Source organism: Electrophorus electricus, chromosome 2 (assembly GCF_041902795.1).
Source record: "Electrophorus electricus isolate QZ-2024a chromosome 2, ASM4190279v1, whole genome shotgun sequence".
Lineage (NCBI taxonomy): Eukaryota > Metazoa > Chordata > Actinopteri > Gymnotiformes > Gymnotidae > Electrophorus > Electrophorus electricus.
In genome coordinates, this window is record NC_137498.1 from 18,625,975 (window position 1) to 18,645,773 (window position 19,799).

General features: G+C 41.9%; 2 protein-coding genes across 7 annotated transcripts in view; one reads left to right on the top strand and one right to left on the bottom strand.

Annotated features, from left to right (window-relative positions):
• Positions 1-6: 6 nt before the first annotated feature.
• On the bottom strand, positions 7-3,429 carry pnrc1 (proline-rich nuclear receptor coactivator 1). The gene is made up of 2 exons (XM_027029936.3): positions 2,321-3,429; positions 7-1,701 (listed from the first exon to the last, which is right to left on the bottom strand). Exons 1-2 carry the CDS (start codon positions 2,723-2,725, stop codon positions 1,210-1,212), a joined length of 897 nt encoding a protein of 298 aa, XP_026885737.2. The 5' UTR covers positions 2,726-3,429; the 3' UTR covers positions 7-1,209.
• A 2,262-nt stretch (positions 3,430-5,691) lies between these two features.
• Positions 5,692-19,799, top strand: part of rngtt (RNA guanylyltransferase and 5'-phosphatase) — a 76,251-nt gene continuing 62,143 nt past the window's right edge. For 2 of the 6 annotated variants that reach the window (XM_081695551.1, XM_081695550.1), the window contains exons 1-8: positions 5,695-6,407; positions 7,196-7,305; positions 7,469-7,572; positions 7,697-7,785; positions 11,165-11,240; positions 12,207-12,540; positions 13,499-13,608; positions 14,531-14,632. In XM_081695551.1, coding sequence (XP_081551677.1) covers positions 6,344-6,407; positions 7,196-7,305; positions 7,469-7,572; positions 7,697-7,785; positions 11,165-11,240; positions 12,207-12,540; positions 13,499-13,608; positions 14,531-14,632 — 989 coding nt within the window. In that variant the 5' untranslated portion in view covers positions 5,695-6,343. Of the gene's footprint in view, positions 6,408-7,195; positions 7,306-7,468; positions 7,573-7,696; positions 7,786-11,164; positions 11,241-12,206; positions 12,541-13,498; positions 13,609-14,530; positions 14,633-19,799 lie in introns of all 6 variants that reach the window. The other 4 variants (XM_081695553.1, XM_081695554.1, XM_081695552.1 and 1 more) reach the window with 4 other exon arrangements.

Sequence of the window (19,799 nt, forward strand, 5' to 3'; positions counted from 1 at the left end):
CTGACATAAGGGGGTGGCCAAATTCTTTATTTACTTATTTTCAGTTTTAAAAAATGAAACAAATCAGAATGTTTCCTTAACCAATTAGATAAATGGGAATGCAAATTTGTTTTTTTAGGTTAAAACATACTGCAGTCAAAAGTCTGAAAACAATTATTGTTGCAACAAAAAAAGTGTTGGGTTTGGGTAATGCAAAAATGTCTTAAGCTGTGTGACAAAAATGAAGAGGAAAAAAAGATGCTGGTAGTTGCCTGGCTTTCTTACAGACAGGAAAACACATCAGGACGCCCAACCCTTCTCTCCCGCAGTAAACACTTCATGACATCAAACCGCTCTCCCTCAGTAAACACCATGCTCAATATGACAACATTCGTTTGAAGAAACCAGGATAAGGACTGCACTGGCTATGGAAAAGAGCATAAAAATAACAATAAAAAGTGCCCTTACCCAAGACAAAATAGATCAGTGCTTGCAGATGAGGAAAAGAACCATGAGTTTTTCAGGACTGCATGTTTGCTATTTGTCCATTTAGTTTCGGTTGTAGGCAGTGTACCTCATATGAAACCAGAGTCCTTTCGTTTGGACTTTCACATTTCCTCAGTTGATCGCCACACCTCACTGGCCAGGGCAGACCCGTCGTAGACTCACACGGGCTCTCTGCACGGGGCCCTTGAGCATAGCAGCCATAAGACGTGTGGGTGGGTTCACGGAACCGTACATCACCACACTCTTGTCATTTCTCACACCTCCATGGGACCCGTGTTGGTTTTTCAGTCTTGTGCAAAATTGTAAGCAGACCTCTTAAATGCAGTGTCCCAAATGGCTCCTGTAGCTTATCAGTACACTTTAAAAAAGCATACCACCAGATCATGATGTACCATGATGACTGTCATCAAATGACTAATAAGCCTCAGTAACAAAACTAAATTTACTCTTATGTTAAAATAACATCAAAAAAATATACACATATATTACATGTCTTACAGTATTTACACAAGTTTGTTTAAAAAAACAAAAACAAAAAAAACAACACAAGGCCGCTTCATCAACACAAAAGCAAGACATTTTTTTTACATTACGGTAAAAACTCAATACTTCCTGTTGCAACAAACTATGTTTCCATTCCTTTACTGTCCAATGCCAATTTATTATTAAGGTGTGCAGGCGTCAGTTTAGAGTTCAGATGAGGATTTTTTTCCTACTCAAAGGTTATTGCTTGGCTTGGACCTTGAGCAGTGTTTTTAGGTGCACGGACATCTGCTCCCTGTTGCTGTCGGAATGCTTGGGCCCGCTCTCGCCCACCCAGTGACTGGGCGGTTTGGGCAGCACACTCGGAGACGGTGGCTCACTGAACTTGGCTCCAGCATATGTCTTCTCCCCATCTCTGATACTCTCTTCGGTTGAAGAATCGGTCAGACACAAGCCGGCTTTGCCGGGAGTGTCCGCCGAGCTCAGGGGCCTCTTCCCTTCCCTGCGGGTGGATGGGAGGAGTGACAGGGGGCTCCCGTGACCTTTCTCGCTGGTGCTGTCGCTCTCACAGCAACTCGCTGATGGGTCAACCACGGGCACGTTGGTGGGTCTGCTCTTCTGGACGCGCGCTTTCAGGTTAGGAGCATGCTGCTCGTGTTTGTGCAGACCATGGACAGACTGCCCATTCGACAGGCTTCCTCTTTCCACTCTTCCTGTTTTGGATTTCAGCAGCTGAGGACAAAGGAATGAACCAGAACGTGAGAATCACAAAGCAGATAAGAAAAACAAATTGGTTCTAAACTGATAAGTCTAACTGCACTTTTTTAAATGCACACCAAAAAGGACTTGCACGTAGGTCCAGTCCCCTATGCACCGTCACGGTCGGGTTGAATATAAACAAGCATATTATAAATGAATTATATTAACCGAGGGCGGAAACGTATGTTCGTCAAGCGTCGTACAACCCAACACCGTTCTGCACATGACCCTGATTACGGAAGTTGATGACGTCGATTTTTCCACGGTTGTCCCGCTTATACAGGACGCGGAACCAAGTAGTCCAATACAGGCGACAAGCTTCTACTTACACAACAACAAAGGCTTGGGTAGCCTGTTATAATGCCTTATTTGGCTGCAAATCAACAACGAACCACGATAAACACCTATGAAAATAGGTTACACATCTATGACAACCATAAAAGTACATCTGGCCATTACGTTGCCAGTTCATGAACTGGTTCGTTGACCAATTTTCTTCTGCAAAATAATTTCAACGCAAGAACACCATGACCTTAGAGTAACTGAAACGACTGCTAGGATAAAAGATTAGACGGTGCGCAGCTTTATTCACCTCTTTTTTGGACCCTGTTTTTAAATGTACTGCCGTACTCCCTGCGGTGCGGTTGGACGGAAGCTCCGCATTCGTCGTTGCGGGAGATTTGGACCTGGCTTTAAAGGCGGTGTTGTTGTTGTTGTTGATGTCCGCCAAACGCGCGGGATTGTTTCTCAGCAGCGACTGTTTCTGGTGAACTTGGGCTTGATGTTTGCCTTGGAGACCTGTCGTCATGCGAACTCTGCGACCTCCTTTTTTGAACAGAGCTTGTCTTGATTTGTTAAGGTTGCTTCCGACGCGGGGAGAAGCCAGAATCGATGGTTTGTTGTTCTCGACGTTGTCGAGACTTGATTCGATATGATGACCGAGTGTTTCGCCCAGCATGATACCAAAGCCACCGTACGGTGGTATGGGTGGATACATTGAAGGCCAGAATTAAATATTGATATCTAAATGACTAGCCAACTCAACGGTTAGCTACACTGATGAACAACTCCAAATTAAAGGGGCTAGCTAGCTAGCAAGTTTTGTTGCTACACTATAGTTAGCCAGCTGGCTAATAGTATTCCTGGCGACGAAAAAACGCATTTAGGAGTTCCCGAAATGCTGGGCTGTTTTTCTTGAAGGCAAGAATAACTCTGTCGAAATCTTTAGCAATAACTGCCGATTCCGTTGTTACTGAAACCGACGAGAGGCAAGAATAACACAAAAGTTTCCGTCGAGATGGCGCAGCTAGGTCCGTCTTCTGAAATGGCGCAGATGCTCGCAACTTCCTGGTCGTCGAACCACAGACAAACACGCCCACCGGAGAACAAAGGAAAACAAGAGGGAATAACAAAGTCCTTTGTTTCTCAAAACAGATCAAATAAAAAGCTATAAGTAAAAAAAGGTAGCTAAATAGCTATCAGTATCGAAGGAAAGTTTCATTAACGCCTGAAAATTGAAGCTAGCTACTTAACGTGTACCTTAACTCGACAGACTATTTATGTCTTGCACTTTTCATATACAATAGTACTAATGCATTTTCTTCTCAATAGCTGCGCGAGAAAATACTTTCAGTTAGCAAAAATAAAACTTGTTGACCAGAGCACTTTAAAATTACCAGTACGCACGCCTCTGGGTTAATTCAAGCCAGTCAAGTTCAACAAAGCGTGGCGCTCCTCCCATAATCGAAACCACGTCACAAAGGATGCACGAGTGGAATTTCCAAAATTGACCATTCCATCCGGTGCATTACGTAATCGAAGTTTTGCCTACAGACGGACTTGTGACCCTAACGTCTTTATTCAATCTTTTGTTTTATTGACCGCGTTACAAAACGTTTTACCTTGCAACAAAATTCAAACCATTGTAACATTTTGCTAACAATTGTGCTTTGCTTAATTTCTCATTTCTCCCTGAAGTTCCTTAGCAGGGAGAGCGTAACATCTGGAATACACATACACTTACTTTCTGATTGAGATGCTTCACATAGACTTATCGTTGTTAACGTAAATAAAAGATGGTTTTCTTGGAAGGAACCGGTGGCAGACTTTTATTCTAATTTTCTAATTCTTTCAAATGTATGTACTTTTTAAAAGACTTCTTTACAGCAATGTACTTCTTGGGTTGTTTATGGGAAGCTGATGGAGTTCTAAATGCAGGGTATTGATTCGGCCTTATTAGGACTTGTTATTTATTCTTTAAAAAGTTATTTATTATTTGTTTTAATTTTTAAACATTATTTATTCTTTATATTTCCCCTTATTTAAACTAGAGTCAGACTTAGTGGCGGATCATAAGGGTAAGCCACAAAATACACAACATTAAATGTTCCTCCTCACCACCACCCAAGGAGGTAAAATAGCACATTAGTATTTCATCTTTCTAAAATGATACATTTGCATTCTGTTCCTATACTGATCTTCGAGGAGGCTGGCTGGTTGCACTTGCACTCTTCTGCTCAGGGTGCCTGGTTGGATAAGCTACAGCAAATCTGCCAAGCAACAACTAGTGCTGTGTTGCTGGGGGAAACTCCTATCACACGACCTCCAGCACCATCTTACTGTGACTGGTGACATTCATTGCCACCTGTCCTCAAACACCACCATTCTCAGACAATACATTGCAGTAAAATATATATTTTATTCCTTTGGATTAAACACAGAAGGTGATATTCAGTGTTAATGAGTAACATTAGAGTGCTTGCCCAATACATGTTGAAAATGAGGTCTACACATTCTAGATTACAAAATCTCTAGAAAATTGTCCTCAAGTTTTTGTTTTGTTTTTTTTTTACCCATAATTTAGTTTTCTAGTGTTTATATGAAATTGTCATATAGAAAATTTATTAATGGGCTAATAGGTTAATGACATTTCTGATTGACACAGTTCAATATTTGAAATTATTACTCATATAGAAGTTCAATATTATGCCATATGCAGTTACTCTTTGCCTTATAGCTTTTATTTTATTGGATGGTGTGGTAGTGATACTTTTATATTTCATTCATATATTATTTTACACATGTATTTCACTTTATTTGTGTTCATAATGATCTGTTTTAAGGATTTTGAAAAGTTAATGCTCTGGCTTTGTGTGTAAGAGGGTCTTACAAGCAAGTACACTCTGGTAAGGTAGGCCCCTGTGCAAGCTCCTGGGCCTCTGAGCAATGCCCTTAATCCTAAATTGCTCAAGTTGTATTCAGTCATAATTGTAAGTCACTTTGAATAAAAGTGTCAGCTAAATGCCATAAATGTAAATGTAGGCGTGACCTTTACTGCACTGGATCAGGGATAATGCAAGAATTGTAACTGTAACTGGGCAGAAATGTAAATGGAGTATTGCCTCTTTTTGTGGCCAATAAAGTAAGTCTTGTTTGTTTCTGATGACCAGTGAAGGGTGACAACACTCATGCAGGACCTTTAAAATGTATTTATGAAGTGCCTTCTTTGGGGATGGTTTGTGCTGGATAAACACATGCTCCCTGGGTGTGAGTGCTAACTTCACTATGCCTTGGTATATTTCTTGATCAATGCTAAAGAACACTAACAACCATCACAATGGTATATTCTTCAGTTAGACAAATATAAAATTAGTAAACCAAAAAAAAAAACCCCATTAAAATTAATTTGCGGTCTGTGGCAAATGTTCACATATATCTGTCTTAAACAAAGAGCAGCAGTTATGACCTTTTAACTTCTAAAGCTTTTTAAATCTATTTGTTCGTTCGGTTGCTTTGTTTTTAAGCAGGCCAATAGACTTTCCTCGAAGATTTCACACAGGCCTCTTTATTCTCTCATTGAGCACCCTCTACTGGTTCCCTTATAAATCAAAGGACGTCATCTTAGAAATTAATCACTCCCACTGCCAATGGTTTGTTGTTGGTCTTTAATTATGCGTCGATTCCTTCAGAAAACCTTTGAGGCGAACTTTTTGTCATCGTCATTATTTATCGCTTGTGCTCCTGAACGATCCATTACCCATCCAAATTATACAGTAAACGAATAAAGTTTTATTGTAAACCAGGATTATCTAAAATTTGGTTACTTCTTGCTTTACCATAACAAATACAGAACAGTGGTGCGTCAAACGCACACGTGACCGTTCCATTTCGATGGAGGCTTTGAAACAGCGTATCGACATACTAATGTTTCGGATCATCGGATGTTTCGACACAGTTTCGAAACGATCTTTCGAGCTTTGTATCACTACTTTGTAGTATAGATGGTGGGTCTGTGAGTGGGCTCTTCGTGGAATTTGCTCCTTTTAATTTATACTAGAAGTGCGAACATTTTGATGAGAAAGCAAACTGGACACGATATTTTAATAAACAAGGCTGTTGGCAAGAGGCTAGTTGCTAATACTGCTAGTTATTATTTGGAGGCCGAGGCAGCGGATCACGAGGGGACCAGAGGACCGCGCTCGAGGGCTGATCTCCGGAGTCTCACCGATGTTCCGTTAGCCTAGTTGGCTAACCTAGCTAACCTACAGTTTCAAAGGAATATACCCAGTTAACGTAACTGATTTGCGACACCGCTCCAGAACATCTGTCGGAGACCATGTCACATACGGGACCACCTCCTCGATGGCTAAATTGCCCTAGAAGAGGCCAACCTGTAGCTGGTGAGCAACCGTTAAATTACTTTAAGCAAATGTTAACATCTGAGCTCGCTAGCCAGCTACCGAGTAAGCTAATATTGGTAGCTACGTTGGTTTAGATGCCCAGCTAGCTGACGTTAATAGATTTGCAGCGCTAGAATACTATCGTAATGTTGTAGATAATTAGTAAAGTTAGCTAGCTAGTTTACTGTTGTAGATTACAATTAGGTAAAGGATGTTCTGTAAAAGCAGCACGTCTTTCTTACGCTTACTATTAAACAAAATCTACCAAAGCTGCGACCATTGCACCGTGGTAGATAGCGTGTTAGCTGGCTAGCAAAACAGCTAGCTAGCAAGTTTCAACGTATTAGGCTGGCTATCTTAGCCATCTAAATTAGCTGCTCCAACTGGTTAATGCAAATGTTTTTCAAGCCAATTTGCTAGCTGTGTTTTTATCTAAATGTAGCTGTATTGCACTACGTGTAAAAACAAACAGCAACTGTGTTATTCATATTCAGTATAATTAAGATTTTGCCATTAGAATCGTGGCATCAAAAGACAAAGCAGTCAACTGAATACAAGACGTGTTTGCTGAAATGCTTTGGATTAGTGCGCACCAGATTAGGTTAGCAAACAGTTCAACGTCAAAACGTCATTTGACCCGTCTGGACAGTTGCTTCAGATAGCTTTCACGTTTTTTAATGGCATTGGTTGACTCTATTTTTGTCATGACTTTTTGTGTTGTTAATGCCATAATTTAAAGAGTATATTACAAACTTCATTCTGTCTCCTCCAACTCAATTATTATGTAGGTAAATTTTTACCGATGAAAACCATGCTGGGGCCCAGATATGACGGCACAGTTCCAGAGGAGAATCGGTTCCATCCAAGTATGCTGTCCAATTACCTAAAAAGTCTGAAGGTATGCTGGAACTTTCCTTGCAGTATGTGTTTCCATGTTCTGTTGTACCCCTGGATTTGTCATTGCCAATTGTAAGACTATTAGGTATATTGTGAATGAATGAGATACCGTTACAAAATTGATATGTAATGCATGTATGTGCATTTCCATTTTTTGTCTTCAGGTGAAAATGGGCTTGCTGGTTGATCTAACCAACACCACCCGCTTTTATGATCGAGCAGAGATTGAAAAAGAAGGCATCAAATACGTGAAACTTCAGTGTAAAGGGTATGTCTCTGGTGTCATGAATTAGTATTTTTTCTTTCTCTCCATACTTTTGACATTCTGAGTCCCTTTGAATGGGAGTATTTTTTGTTGTTATGCAGGGTAATGTAATTTTCTTCCTATACAGTCATGGGGAATGTCCCACCACAGAAGCTACAGAGATGTTCATCAGATTATGTGAAAACTTCATGCAAAAAAATCCCACTGAACTCATAGGTAAGTTTAAGGCCTTTACTTAAACTTTCATAAATACAGAATTGTGTGTTTTTAAGCAATTGCAAAACAATTTCTATTATCAGTTTCTGTTGATTATCGTGAGAGGGATACCTTTTTATTTACTCGTCATTGTAATATCAAATTGTTTAATGTTATTTTAGCAGTTTAGAATAACAAATGATTAATCACAGTCAGAATTTTGCAGTCTTTAATTAACCATGAACTGGGAATAGTGTGTTCATTTTTGCCAAGTGTGAATATGTAGACAAATGTGAATTGCACTGGCATTACAGGTTATTTGTCTTTGTGGTTCTTATAAAACAAGGCTCTTTTATCAAGGCTCTTAAATAGATTTTTAGCAGCATATACATTTCTGTGGAAGTCTCCTTTGTTGAATTCTTGACTGTTCTGTGCATGCGTCAGATGATGTGCTACTTAGATAAAAAAAACTTGATGGTTCTGACTTTGCACGTTTTTTTCTTTGAGGCATGAAAAAAGATTGAGCCTAAATGAATGATTGATTAAATGAATGGTTTAATTAAAAATAAATTATTGGTATAATTACTTTTTACACTTTTTAAAAAGTTGTCTGTAAAATTAATCTTTCTAGTTATGGGGAGCTTTATCCTTTATCCTTGGTGATGAGGAATTCTGCTTTTGCCACTTTTATTTTATTTTTAGTGCATTGAGTCTTTTCAGCATTTTAAAGAGGTAGCCTACAGTGAAATAGGTGTATTTCAAGTGGGGAAAGAAAACAAAACCCTCCTCTCGTCCAGTAGGGGGCGTCATTGTACTGTTAAAATGATGTGTGGAGAAAATCGTGCTCAGTGGTAAACTGATGATTCCAGTGTTGGAAGTTATAGAATTTTGTGAAGGAATATTATGATGTGCAGGGACTCTTTAGGTGTTTTACGCTTGTCCCTTGACCTTGGTCCACAATTAAATTACATTTTTTTTTGGTTTGAAGAATTTATTTTTTTTACCTCTGCTTTTCATCAAGCATTTTGGATAAAACCGGTAGCAAGTGCACAGTGATGCAGTATATGATGCTTTAGGCATACTCTGCTTCCCTGACGCATTCTAATCTTAGATTCAGCCCCCAGCTGACATGTTAAAGAACTTTCTAGATGCATGGCAGAATTTCTCCTGGCATTTTTATAATGGGTGAAGGAGGTGAATAAAATACCAGGTGGCTATTTTAAAAGACTCCATCTGTATTTCACACTGCAGGTGCCTCATTGTATTAATGTAGTGCCTGTGGGGAATGTTTTCTTTTTTGCCAGATTGTATGTTTAAAGTACCATTTATGTTGTAATTTTTGGCTCTTTTATGGGAAAACAGTGGAGCTGTGTGTGTCAACAGTACTCAGGCTGCAGAATTGAGCTCTATGGATCAAAAAACCATATGCGAACAAGAATCTCTTCATATTTTCTGTCTTTCTTTTTTTTTTCTTTTTTTTGCTGCCCAAGATCAGCTCTTAAAATTGTGTCCTGTATGCAGTCTGATGATTCACACAACACAGGTGTTCACAGAGTGTGCTGTGCCTGTGTGTAGAAATAAACAACTTCTCCTAATTACAATCATTAGTGTGTATGCTGAACTCCTTGATGTGCAATGCTAGCTGTAATGGACTTGTAAAATATAGGTGCTAAATGTAGCTGCTTCTCTGTAGAGAGTTTTTAGTTTTTTTCTTCATTGTCTCCTAGAACTATTACTGCCTCTGGATTGCTGCCAGCATGGTGATTTCTTAAAGCAGATCATGCATTGCTTGTCCTCACCTGACTGTCCTTTGGTTGTTTTGTGTGCCCCTGGTATGTGTCATTCTCTCCACTGCCCTGGAGGAGGCACTCTTTTGCTCCAACTCATCCAATAGTGATGTAGCCTGTTCAGCCACCCATGCCACCCAATTCCACCTCCCAGCGCTGAACTGTACACAGCATAGTGGAGGCCTCAGGGGTGGAATATATGAATTTTATTGTTATCGCTGCAGAGACTGGTTATTGGTGCTGCTGTGGAAACGACCCCTCTAGGGACTGGGGGGCAGTTGGGTGGGGAGAAAGAGGGGCATGAGGAGGGCCGAAGCAGCTTATCATCATTTCTGAAGATAAGAAAGAGACATGTATGTTGTCTGCAAAGTGCGAGCATCTCTAACAAGGATGGCATCTCTACGAGTGATCACCAAGTGGTGTTGCTGGGAGAGTGGACGTGTGTGTAAGCACAGAGGACCCTGTGATGAAGGCAGATGCTGAGAGATGCTGTGGCTTGTATTAAACTGCTATTTTAAGGGTCCTCTATAGGTTGTGAAGGTTGCAAGCTTTTATTTTGTCATATGAGTCCTAATGGTTTTACAGTATGAAAATTATGTATCCGATCTTGCTTTCAGGGCTTGCATTATTGTGACTGTGCATTCATTAATCTTAAATAAGAAGGCTAGGGTTACTTGTTTTTGTTTGTTTAATTATGAGTTAAAAATATGGACACAGCACAAAATTACCTTGTTAAGTCTGTTTCCATTCAATTTATGATGTTCAAAATATGAACCTGACCTTTCTCTCCTCTCTTTCATAATTAAATGGCAAATTATTTTCTAAAGCCATTTTTTCTCCAAAGTCCTTTTAGTTTCTTACACATTTTGATTTCTCACCTTTTCTGTTTTTAATATTCTCTGATAAGTAAAAGTTATAAATATTAAAAGGATCAGATGGTGCTGTATTTGTACAACTGAAGGAGAACAGTGATGGAGGACAGCCGGTTCCAAATCGGAGCTTTGTTTTGGTCAGCTTCCGCACAGTGGGCTAATAAAGAGTCAAGAGTGGGTTTGTTTTCCCCTGTTCTTCAGAAGGTACAAACTCATCAACTCATCAGGCTGAGGCGGGTGGGGGTCTGAGCATGGATGGCTAGCAGGCATTCATCACTACGAGACAAGCATGGAGAGAGAAAACAATAGGTCATGTTGGCGAGTGTGAGCAGAAAGGTGGTTGAGTGGAGCAGTTAGGAACTGATTGAATGAGCGGGGAAGAGGAGAGAAGGCAAGGATTCATGGATTTGGAAGATTAGAGAGCAATGACGGGACGACACGAGAAGGAGGGTGGGGCTTAGTGACACTCCACTCCCTTCCCACTGACTGAGTACCCATGAGATCTCCTGACCTGAAGCATGATCAGGACGATGCCTCATCAATCTCATGATTACACAGGAGCAACAATTGCAGACATCTTGCATGCATCTAATAAGACAGTGACTGAGACTGAGGGGGGGGGGGGGGGGGGAATGGGAGCGACCAATCCCGTTGTAAAACACAGATGGCTGGTTGAGAGATGGAAGGGGCAGGCAACTGAATAAGATGGACAGAGCTTGTTCATGCTGTCTCTCCCCACAGGTGTCCACTGTACCCACGGCTTCAACCGGACAGGCTTTTTGATCTGTGCCTTCCTGGTGGAGAGAATGGACTGGAGGTGAGGGGTGGCGGGTGTGCGTGCATACAACTTTCTACTTGTGTCTGTGTTTGCTTGCGTCATCCACCAACCTCTCAGACGGTCTGGAAATGAACAGCCCAAGAATAGAAATGCTAAAGTCTTCATGCCATGACCTGGTGTCCAGACCTTCTCTGTGCTCGGGAGAGGTGTTGCACTGCAAAGTTGTCACCCGTGGGGCAAAATGGGAACTCAGCCCTGTGAAGTCTTACTAAAAATCATTGGGCGATGTGACGGCCTCTACTACATATTACGCTGTGGTTCTGTAGGTGTGGTGTCATAAAAATCCCATGATTCCTGGTAAAATTATTCTTAAGGTAACTTTGCTCTGTGAAGGGAGAGAAATATAACGGGAAAATTGTCAATGGTCTTTGCAGAAAGAGGCTGATTTCTACATCATAGAATAGCTGATATGTCTGTAGGCTCTGAGTCAGTCACAGATGGGCTCTGGTAAGGTCACTGTCAGGCAGTCCCTGGTAATCATACTGTAAAGCCTCTTATTTTACACAGGAGAGATGTTAGTATTATTTTTAAAAAGCCATATTGGACTAGGCTGTGTGTGTAATTAATATATATATCAAAAGAAGAAGAAAAGGAAATGTCAAACTTCACTCTCCTTTTGCACTAAAACACTACCAACTAAAATTATTAAGGTTATCCTTTTCATAATCCCATTATTAATTGTAATATATTTGCTCATATATGTAAATATACATACACACACACACACACGTACATTTACACACTTGCACCTTGCAGAGCTGGTTAAAGCACAATCAGGTGTTTATTGCTGATCTGCTACCACCACAGAACTCTGTGTGGGTGGCAGAATCACCTTTAATTATTTAGTTGTTGGTCCTGGTCATGTTTTTGTGTTACATGTCCTGATCTTTCATTCATTATTGCCAGTGTTAATAATGGTGTGTAGTGTTATTAGTGTGTAACTAGTGTCTTGGCAGAAGATAAGCAGGTGGGCTCTTGCAGTGCTCCAGCGTGCAGCAGTGCAGTGTGTTTCTGTCTGGTGTTCAGCGTGGAGGCAGCAGTGTCGGCATTCGCCCAGGCCCGCTCACCTGGCATCTACAAGGGAGACTACCTGAAGGAGCTCTTCCGTCGCTATGGTGACGTCGACGACACCCCTCCTGCCCCTCAGCTCCCTGACTGGTGCTTTGAAGATAATGGTGAAGGCGACGGGGATGACGACGGTACTGTGATTGGCCAAGAGTCTGGCCCCAGCTCTTCGGGTTCCAATCCGGGCAAGAAGAAGAAAGAGAAACTGAAATTGGTGAGGCCCTCTTGTTGTTGTTGTTGTTGTTTTTATTATTCAGGACACAAATGTTGTCTCTATGCAGTCAGTGCCAGTTCCAGCCTGCCTGCCTTCCTTGATCACATCTGGAGCCGATACAGTAGCACTGTGGAACTGAAATGAATGGGTGCGATTTGTGACACCCGAAGCATATGTTAGATCACCACTTGACCCATGTGCTATGTTGCTGTTGTTATAGATATATTTCCAGAAGACATGTGTTTTGCAGGTGTTTTCCTGTTTGCACTCAAGTATGAGGCTGCGGGGCTGTGCGTGCACGATTTCTGTCCTTTCCTTTGTTGGTGGAGAAATCTGTAAAATCAAAGGTTCTGTACCAAACATAAATCATTTGTAAGGTTTTAGACACAAGCTTTGTGGTTTTGACATGTGCACACAGCCAATATACATGTTGTTGTTTTGTTGTTGTCTTTTTTGTTTATATATTCTTAGGAGCTAGCAAGCTTGAAACCTCGTTAGTTAGAGAAGTACCTGTTGCTTAGTGGCTGCAGGCCGCTTCCTCTTTCCTCGTTAGCTAGGCCTGTGTGGAAAGCCCCCTGTAACGGCTATAATGACATTACAGGCCCACACATCCATCGTGCCCATAGCCCGCCGATGGCACAGGATATCAAATCAAGTGTTAGGCAGTTTGAGGACTTCCGCTTCTATTCAGGGGCATCTTTTTGATTCCTTCCACCCCCCCCCCCCCCCCCCCCGGCCACCTCCACCTGATTATTAATGTCAGTCATATTTCCTCCCTCTGCTTGGCACTGACTCTGGGAAGGAGGTTTAAGTGAGTTGGCTACGTGTAGGAAGATATGACAAGCTTGTGGATCTGGACTCGTTCCAGCTTTCAAGAGGCTTTTGTGTCTGTTGATGTGGCTACATTTTGTCTCTTGTTGTTATGTCTCTTATTTTAAAGTGTTGTTCTGTGCACCAGGGAGCCGTCTTCTTGGAGGGTGTGTCAGTGAAAGGGGTGACACAGCTGACCACGCAACCCAAACTGGGGCAGGTGCAGCGGAAGTGTCAGGAGTTCTGCGAGTGGGAAAAGTAAGTATGCACGTGTGTGCAAGTGCATGCCTGATTGTGCACAGTGAAAGGTCTTTCATGCTCTTTCCCCCACGCCAAATGAGAACTGTGAGCCAGTTGACCGTTGTGAGGTATCCTCCCTGCCCTGGAGAAGTGAAGCAGCACTGCTGTCTCCTTCACATGCTGCCAGAGGATTCAGACTTATTCAGACTTCATGCCTCTATAACGGGGAATGTGACACGTTTTTCACCTTTTAAAAATGGCACTCCTACTCCTGCAACCCGGAAACGAGCTGGTGCCGAGCACGTCATTAGATGAGTTCATACCTTTACATGTTTGCCTCACTGCCTCCATCTGCTTACCCCCTCCCCACTTAGAACCCTGGAGACACAGTAAGAAGAAATAAGAAAAAACAATATTTTAACCACAGTGTATTTAGAAAAACATTTCCTGTGTATAAACATATTGCGCTGTTCTGACGTATGACCTGTTGTGTTTGGCTGGAAGAGCTTTAAAACGAAAGCCCATTTCCACTGCTATATACCACATTCTACAACCAATTCTGCTCGATGGGGTTGGTGTCAAGCTTGCATCAGTGTGATGTCTGCTGACAGAGTATATGGCTACAAATAACTTCTGTTTGCAGTTCTGCCTACAGAACTGTCCTCTGAACTGTCTGAAAGTGTAGTTGTGCCTTTATTAAGTGACGGCCTCCTTTGTGGAGTAAGAACGCCTTTTGGCACATGGGCCGTCCTCCAACTTCATATTGATTAGCTCTGAGGTGTGAACAGTGAGTCAGGCTGCACTTCAGAGACAAATGCAGCAAACCTTTCTTGGTTTTTTTTTAATTGTCTCAGGGAAGATTAGAAAGTGGTTTGTTCTTTCAAATTGAAAAGTGTTTCACTGTGGTGTGTGTATGTGTACATATGTGTTTGTCTGTCAGGTCTGGGTTCCCTGGTGCTCAGCCGGTGTCTATGGACAGGCGGAACATTCGGCTGTTGGAACAGAATGGGTACAAGGTCAGCTGGAAGGCAGATGGAACACGGTGAGAGTGCGCGCACACACACCCCTTAACAACCTTTCACAAGCTGTTCCATTACAAGCCCCACACAGCCTCCAGGAGCAGGAAGGTTTGGCCAGTCTCCCTTCAAGCCAGGTCACGTTGAAGAACTTCGTCATTACTGCCTCAGCGTGAGTTAATGACCTGTCCCTCTCCAGCCCTTCATGTGAATAAACGGACTGCTGATGCTGTTGATGGCAAAATCAACAGCTCTAGGATGCTTCAGCTTGCTTGTGTAGTCTTGCTGCTGTGGTCCAGAGCTCTGGGGCAGATTGTCTTATTCAGGTTGTCTGCTTCCAGCTACCCAGAGGCAGCGTAAGCCTAAGGGCGGCTGGGAGGAAAGAGCTCAGCCAGCTGACGCTGTCTAGAGCAGGGCGCCTCACGCTGCCTACGGGCGACCTCACAACTTTAGCCGCACGCCCAGTACAGAGTTGCTGCTATCAGAACAGTGAGAGACACTGGTCATTGTTCCAAAGCTGAGTGTTATTCTGTGGTGTACTGCTCCCTCTGCCCAAATAATGGTGAAAGTAGGTTGTGACTTTAAGCTGCAAACTATGACTTTTACACCCACATACGCACACACAGAGGTCAGTGTGCCAGTTAATGGTTTGGTACTTGGAAACACACAATGACACATCTGTCGCAAAGCTTTCTTCTAACAACCACCCCAGCCCATCAGCCTCCATGGCAGACCAAAGGCTGCTCCTGAGGGCTTTGGCTTGGCGGGCCATGGGTGCTGGTGACGGGTGTTCTTTTAGCACAGGGTTCTCCACTCCTCCACCCCTGCTCAGCATCTACAGGAGAAGGAGCCGACTTTCATTAGCTGGCAGTGGAGTAGCGGTGCCGCTTATGGAAGGGAGCCATGTGACCTGACACACACAGGCACACACACAAAACGTGGCACTCATCCCCACAGGCTGATGGCCTCTCATTAGTTCTGAGGGCTTCTTTACAGAGACTTGGAGAGTCGAAGCCTGACAGTAGCTGTCAGAGGAAGGTAACACAGAGAGTGGGTGCCTTGGTGTGTGTGTTTGTGTGTGTGTGTGTGTGTGTGTGTGTGTGTGGGTGACAGAGAGTAGGATTGGTAAAGTGCTTTATAACCTTTTTTTTTTTTTAAAGTTATGTTGAATGTTATGCAAAAAAGTCTTTCTTAGGATAAATTGAAAAACATTTATTGTATTGTTTATTGTATTATCAAGCATGAAATATACTGTTTAAATTCATTTAGACCATAAGTTCTGCACTATTTATTCATATTAATTGGCTGTTACTGTAAGACTGTAAGATTTATTAAAAGTGAAGGGTGCAGTGGCTGTATTGCCTGGCTGTAAAAAAAAAAAAAGCTTTGAAAAAAGCTTCTGTTTAGATGAGTCATGTGCATATATCCTTCGCACATTTGTTCTGACTCTGCTTAAAACCCAGCCGATTTCTAAAAGATGGCAGCTGGTTTTGCAGGTGTCTGGGAAAGAGCCTGACAAGCCAATTGATGAGCCAAAGCAAGTGGCATCAATCATGAACAGTTGTTCCATGCTAAACACCTTCAGTTTGCTGAACGTTTGTGTCATGATATAGTGGGATCTCTCAAGCCATCGTGGCAAAGGTTGATGTTAGCAGAATCAGTGCTGCTGTTTTTACTATTGCTCTGTGACGACGATGGGGATTTGCATTTGCAGGCACCTGCAGTCTAACGGTGATGAGGCTGCCTTAGTATTCTGCTCCTCTGCAATATACTGGCTCTGTTTGGAATTTATGGGTGAATATTTCATGACTGTAGCTATTTGAACATTTTACAGAGATGCATGAGTTTTCTGCCGGAGATTAGTAGTGACTGCATGCTACATGTTCTCACACACACGCACGCGCATGCACACACACAGTTGATTAGCAGTGAAGGGGGGGAAATCATTACATCCAGTTTATACAGTTGTATATTTAGAGCCAAAAAGGGAGTTAGCCAACCAGAAAACCTGTACACACACTTTGTTGTCCAGCCAAGGCAGGAAAGTCATCTTTTTGTTTTCATCTTTGGTTGCACCTGCATAGCTAATAGAATGCTTTCAGACATCATGATATTTTGACTTAGGCACTCAGAACCAAGAAACCTTCTGCCTGTGAACACCTTTGCTATTATTGTGTTTAAACATGAAAAAGCAGTACTGAATGTCTATAAAATAAACATTTTTAGTCACAGAAGGTACATAGTTTGCGTACTTTTCAGTTTGTTTACTGTTTTTCTCCTCGCACTCCCTACTTTCTTCTGCCCTCATCACCCCACATCTCTCTCTTATGTAGAGACAGACACACACACGTGTACAAAAACAGCCTAAATCAGCATGGAACATTCTCCCTGCATCATGTTCTGATTTCCCTAATGACAAGCGCAGGCGAGAGGAGCCTTAAAGAGCTGTAGGTAACAACGTTAGCATGCTGCGATCGATCTGAATTGGTGCTTAATGTGTGCACAGGAACAGCGAGGAGTTACTCATTAGCTCCAGAGAGCAACGATCCCCCTCTTTGATCTTGAGCCCTGGTTAACACTCTAATCTACCGTTAAATGTTTGTACTGTTGCTTGTCAACTACAGGTGGGCAATATGGTATAAAAATTGCATTGTGACATTTTTATAGATTCTCATGGTGGCATTTTTCATGGCTTATGTTATAGAATGAGAATGGCAGAAATATAACATGGTTAGATATGAGGCGTAATGAACTAAGGTTTGATATTCATAGGCAGTCAGTTCTCACATGATGTACTTTTTCATTATATTTTTTTTATTTGTGTAAATAGGAAAATGTCATGCTGCAGTTTGTCTATGGCTTCCATGAGCTATGCTAGACTAAAGCATTCATTGCATCGGTTCCAGTTAACCTCTGACTCCTCCAAGCAAAGCCAAACCAAACTCCTCCAAGCCGACCTCGACTGGTTTTAGATAAAGTTGCCAGATCCATTTTTTACTCCGTGCTGAGACGTCTTTGCTGTTGTGATTAGACCCACCCCTGATTTATTGTGATCACCTTCCACAAGTCAAACTGAACATGCTCTTGCATGTGCATTCAGGTTCCTGCCCAGTGTACCCTTGAAAAGTGATTGTGGTTGGGGTGTTTGCATTTTGCTCTGTATCTTTAACCAAATTTTTCAACTTTGAGGTTCACAGTCATTAACTGTGAATGAAAGTGAGTTAAAACATTTGCTGGAAGCTTACAGGAGAGGAGACCTTCAAATGTTCTTGGAGTGCTGAGAGGCCCAAGAACAGCAGCGAGCATGCAGGGCATTCATCACACTCTTTGGTGGTAAATTCAGAACATACCCTGGTTTCACTGACTTCATCTACCCACCATTTATTATATTTTGTCTACTCAAGCCATGTATCCAAATCTGTGCATTACCAGAAATAAAAGCACTGTTTATTCTCTGTTCTGCAAATATCTTAGCAGATTTCTTATGCTTGAGGGGGCTCAACCTTATGGGTTTCCGAGTGAGACTTTAACAAACTGGGAAGGAAACCCGTATGTGGTTTGTGGCCAGTGGGGGTGTGGGTTTTGGACTGTAAAAATTTCATTTTGTTTTATTTGAAGTTGAAAGGTCTTTTGCAGCAGAATTTTCTGGAAGTGCTTTGTTTTGGAGGGTGAGCTGCAGTAATGTGCTCTGCAGTATTATGAGGTCTTGAGCAGTGTTATTTGTCCATGTTTTATTTTTTTGCCCTCTATGTAATGAGCTGTAGCTTTCTCCCCAAGGACAGGTGACAATTCCACCTTTCTCACATGATGGAAAATAGGCTGCTTGTCTCCGAGAGGCAGAGTGAGAGAGTGCATGAGAGAGAAAGGGAGAGAGATGGCCTTCATCATATTTCTGAAAGTGTGTCTCTTATTGTGCAGGAGTAATTGGTCTATTTGAGAACATTATGGAGAGCGTTATGGAAATGGGTCCGTACTGCGGCCTTATTCAGAGAGATGAGTGTTTCTCTGTGCATGTTTGGCTGTGTGCGCGCGTGTGTGTAGAGGGAGCTCATTAAATATTTTTAGTGGATGCTTGGTGCACTTAATGTGTTATTTGGCTTGTAGAGTACAAAGGGACTTCAATCAGATGTCATTTCTCATGCATTGTTTCCTGGTATTATATTGGACATGGGGTGTGTGTGTGTGTGTGTGTACGTACACGTACACATGCATGTGTTGATGATGCTTTCTTGGTCTATTGCTCCCGCTTCTCTCACTACCATGCTTTGTGTACGAATGAGGGAAGATCATGGAGTATCTGAGAGCTTCATTAATTAAGGCTGAGACAGCTGCCTCAGTTTCCTCCCCAGGTCAAACACCCTGGTTAGTGTTAGCGCTCTGGAGAGGCAAATCCTTCCCATTGAAGTGATTAGTTCTGCTCCTAATCTTCCTTGCTCAACCACTCTGGGGAGAACTGTTGTACTGATTAACACGTGTTCAACTGCCTAAGCATGGCCTTTAATAAAGAAAATGTATTTGACAGTGGAAGATGATTTTATGCATGTGTCTGTCTATGGGCAGTTTTAAATGTAGGTATTTTTTAAATTTAGAAAGGCCTGTTTGGATTTCTTGACCATAAAAGTAGTATTAATTTGATTTCTAAGGCTGTGTGTGGATTATGCTTTGCACTGTAAGAGGGGGGGTGTTTATCTTGTGCTGTTTAATATTCTGTGTCGTGTGCCCTGCGTAATTTAAGTGGTGAGTGTATTTTCAGTTTGAAATGTGTGAAATCCTCTGGAGCCAGCACAGGATGGCCAGATTGGTAGGAGGCATTTTCCCTGCAGGCACATTCATTTCTTCATCACATTTACTCATTCTCTCTGACATGTTCTTGCTGAATCGGAAATCACATGCACACATTAGAATTACATGCAAATCCATGTCCATGAACTCTCTTTGTTAAGTTTACTTGTACAACTCTTCCTCGTTTTTTAGGTTGAATAAAGAAGTTAAATTGGAGTGATTTCTAGATCAATCCATATGTTGGTAGTGTTTGCTTCAGAATTTCTTTACCCCTGAAGTTCCAGAAAGGCACTGGAGAGTTTATGCCATTAGGTTTATTACAATTCTCTTTTTTTTTTTTTTTTTTCCCCAACGGACTGTTTTTGAAAACTGGCAAAATAAGCATTCACTATTGCATTTTAACAATACAAC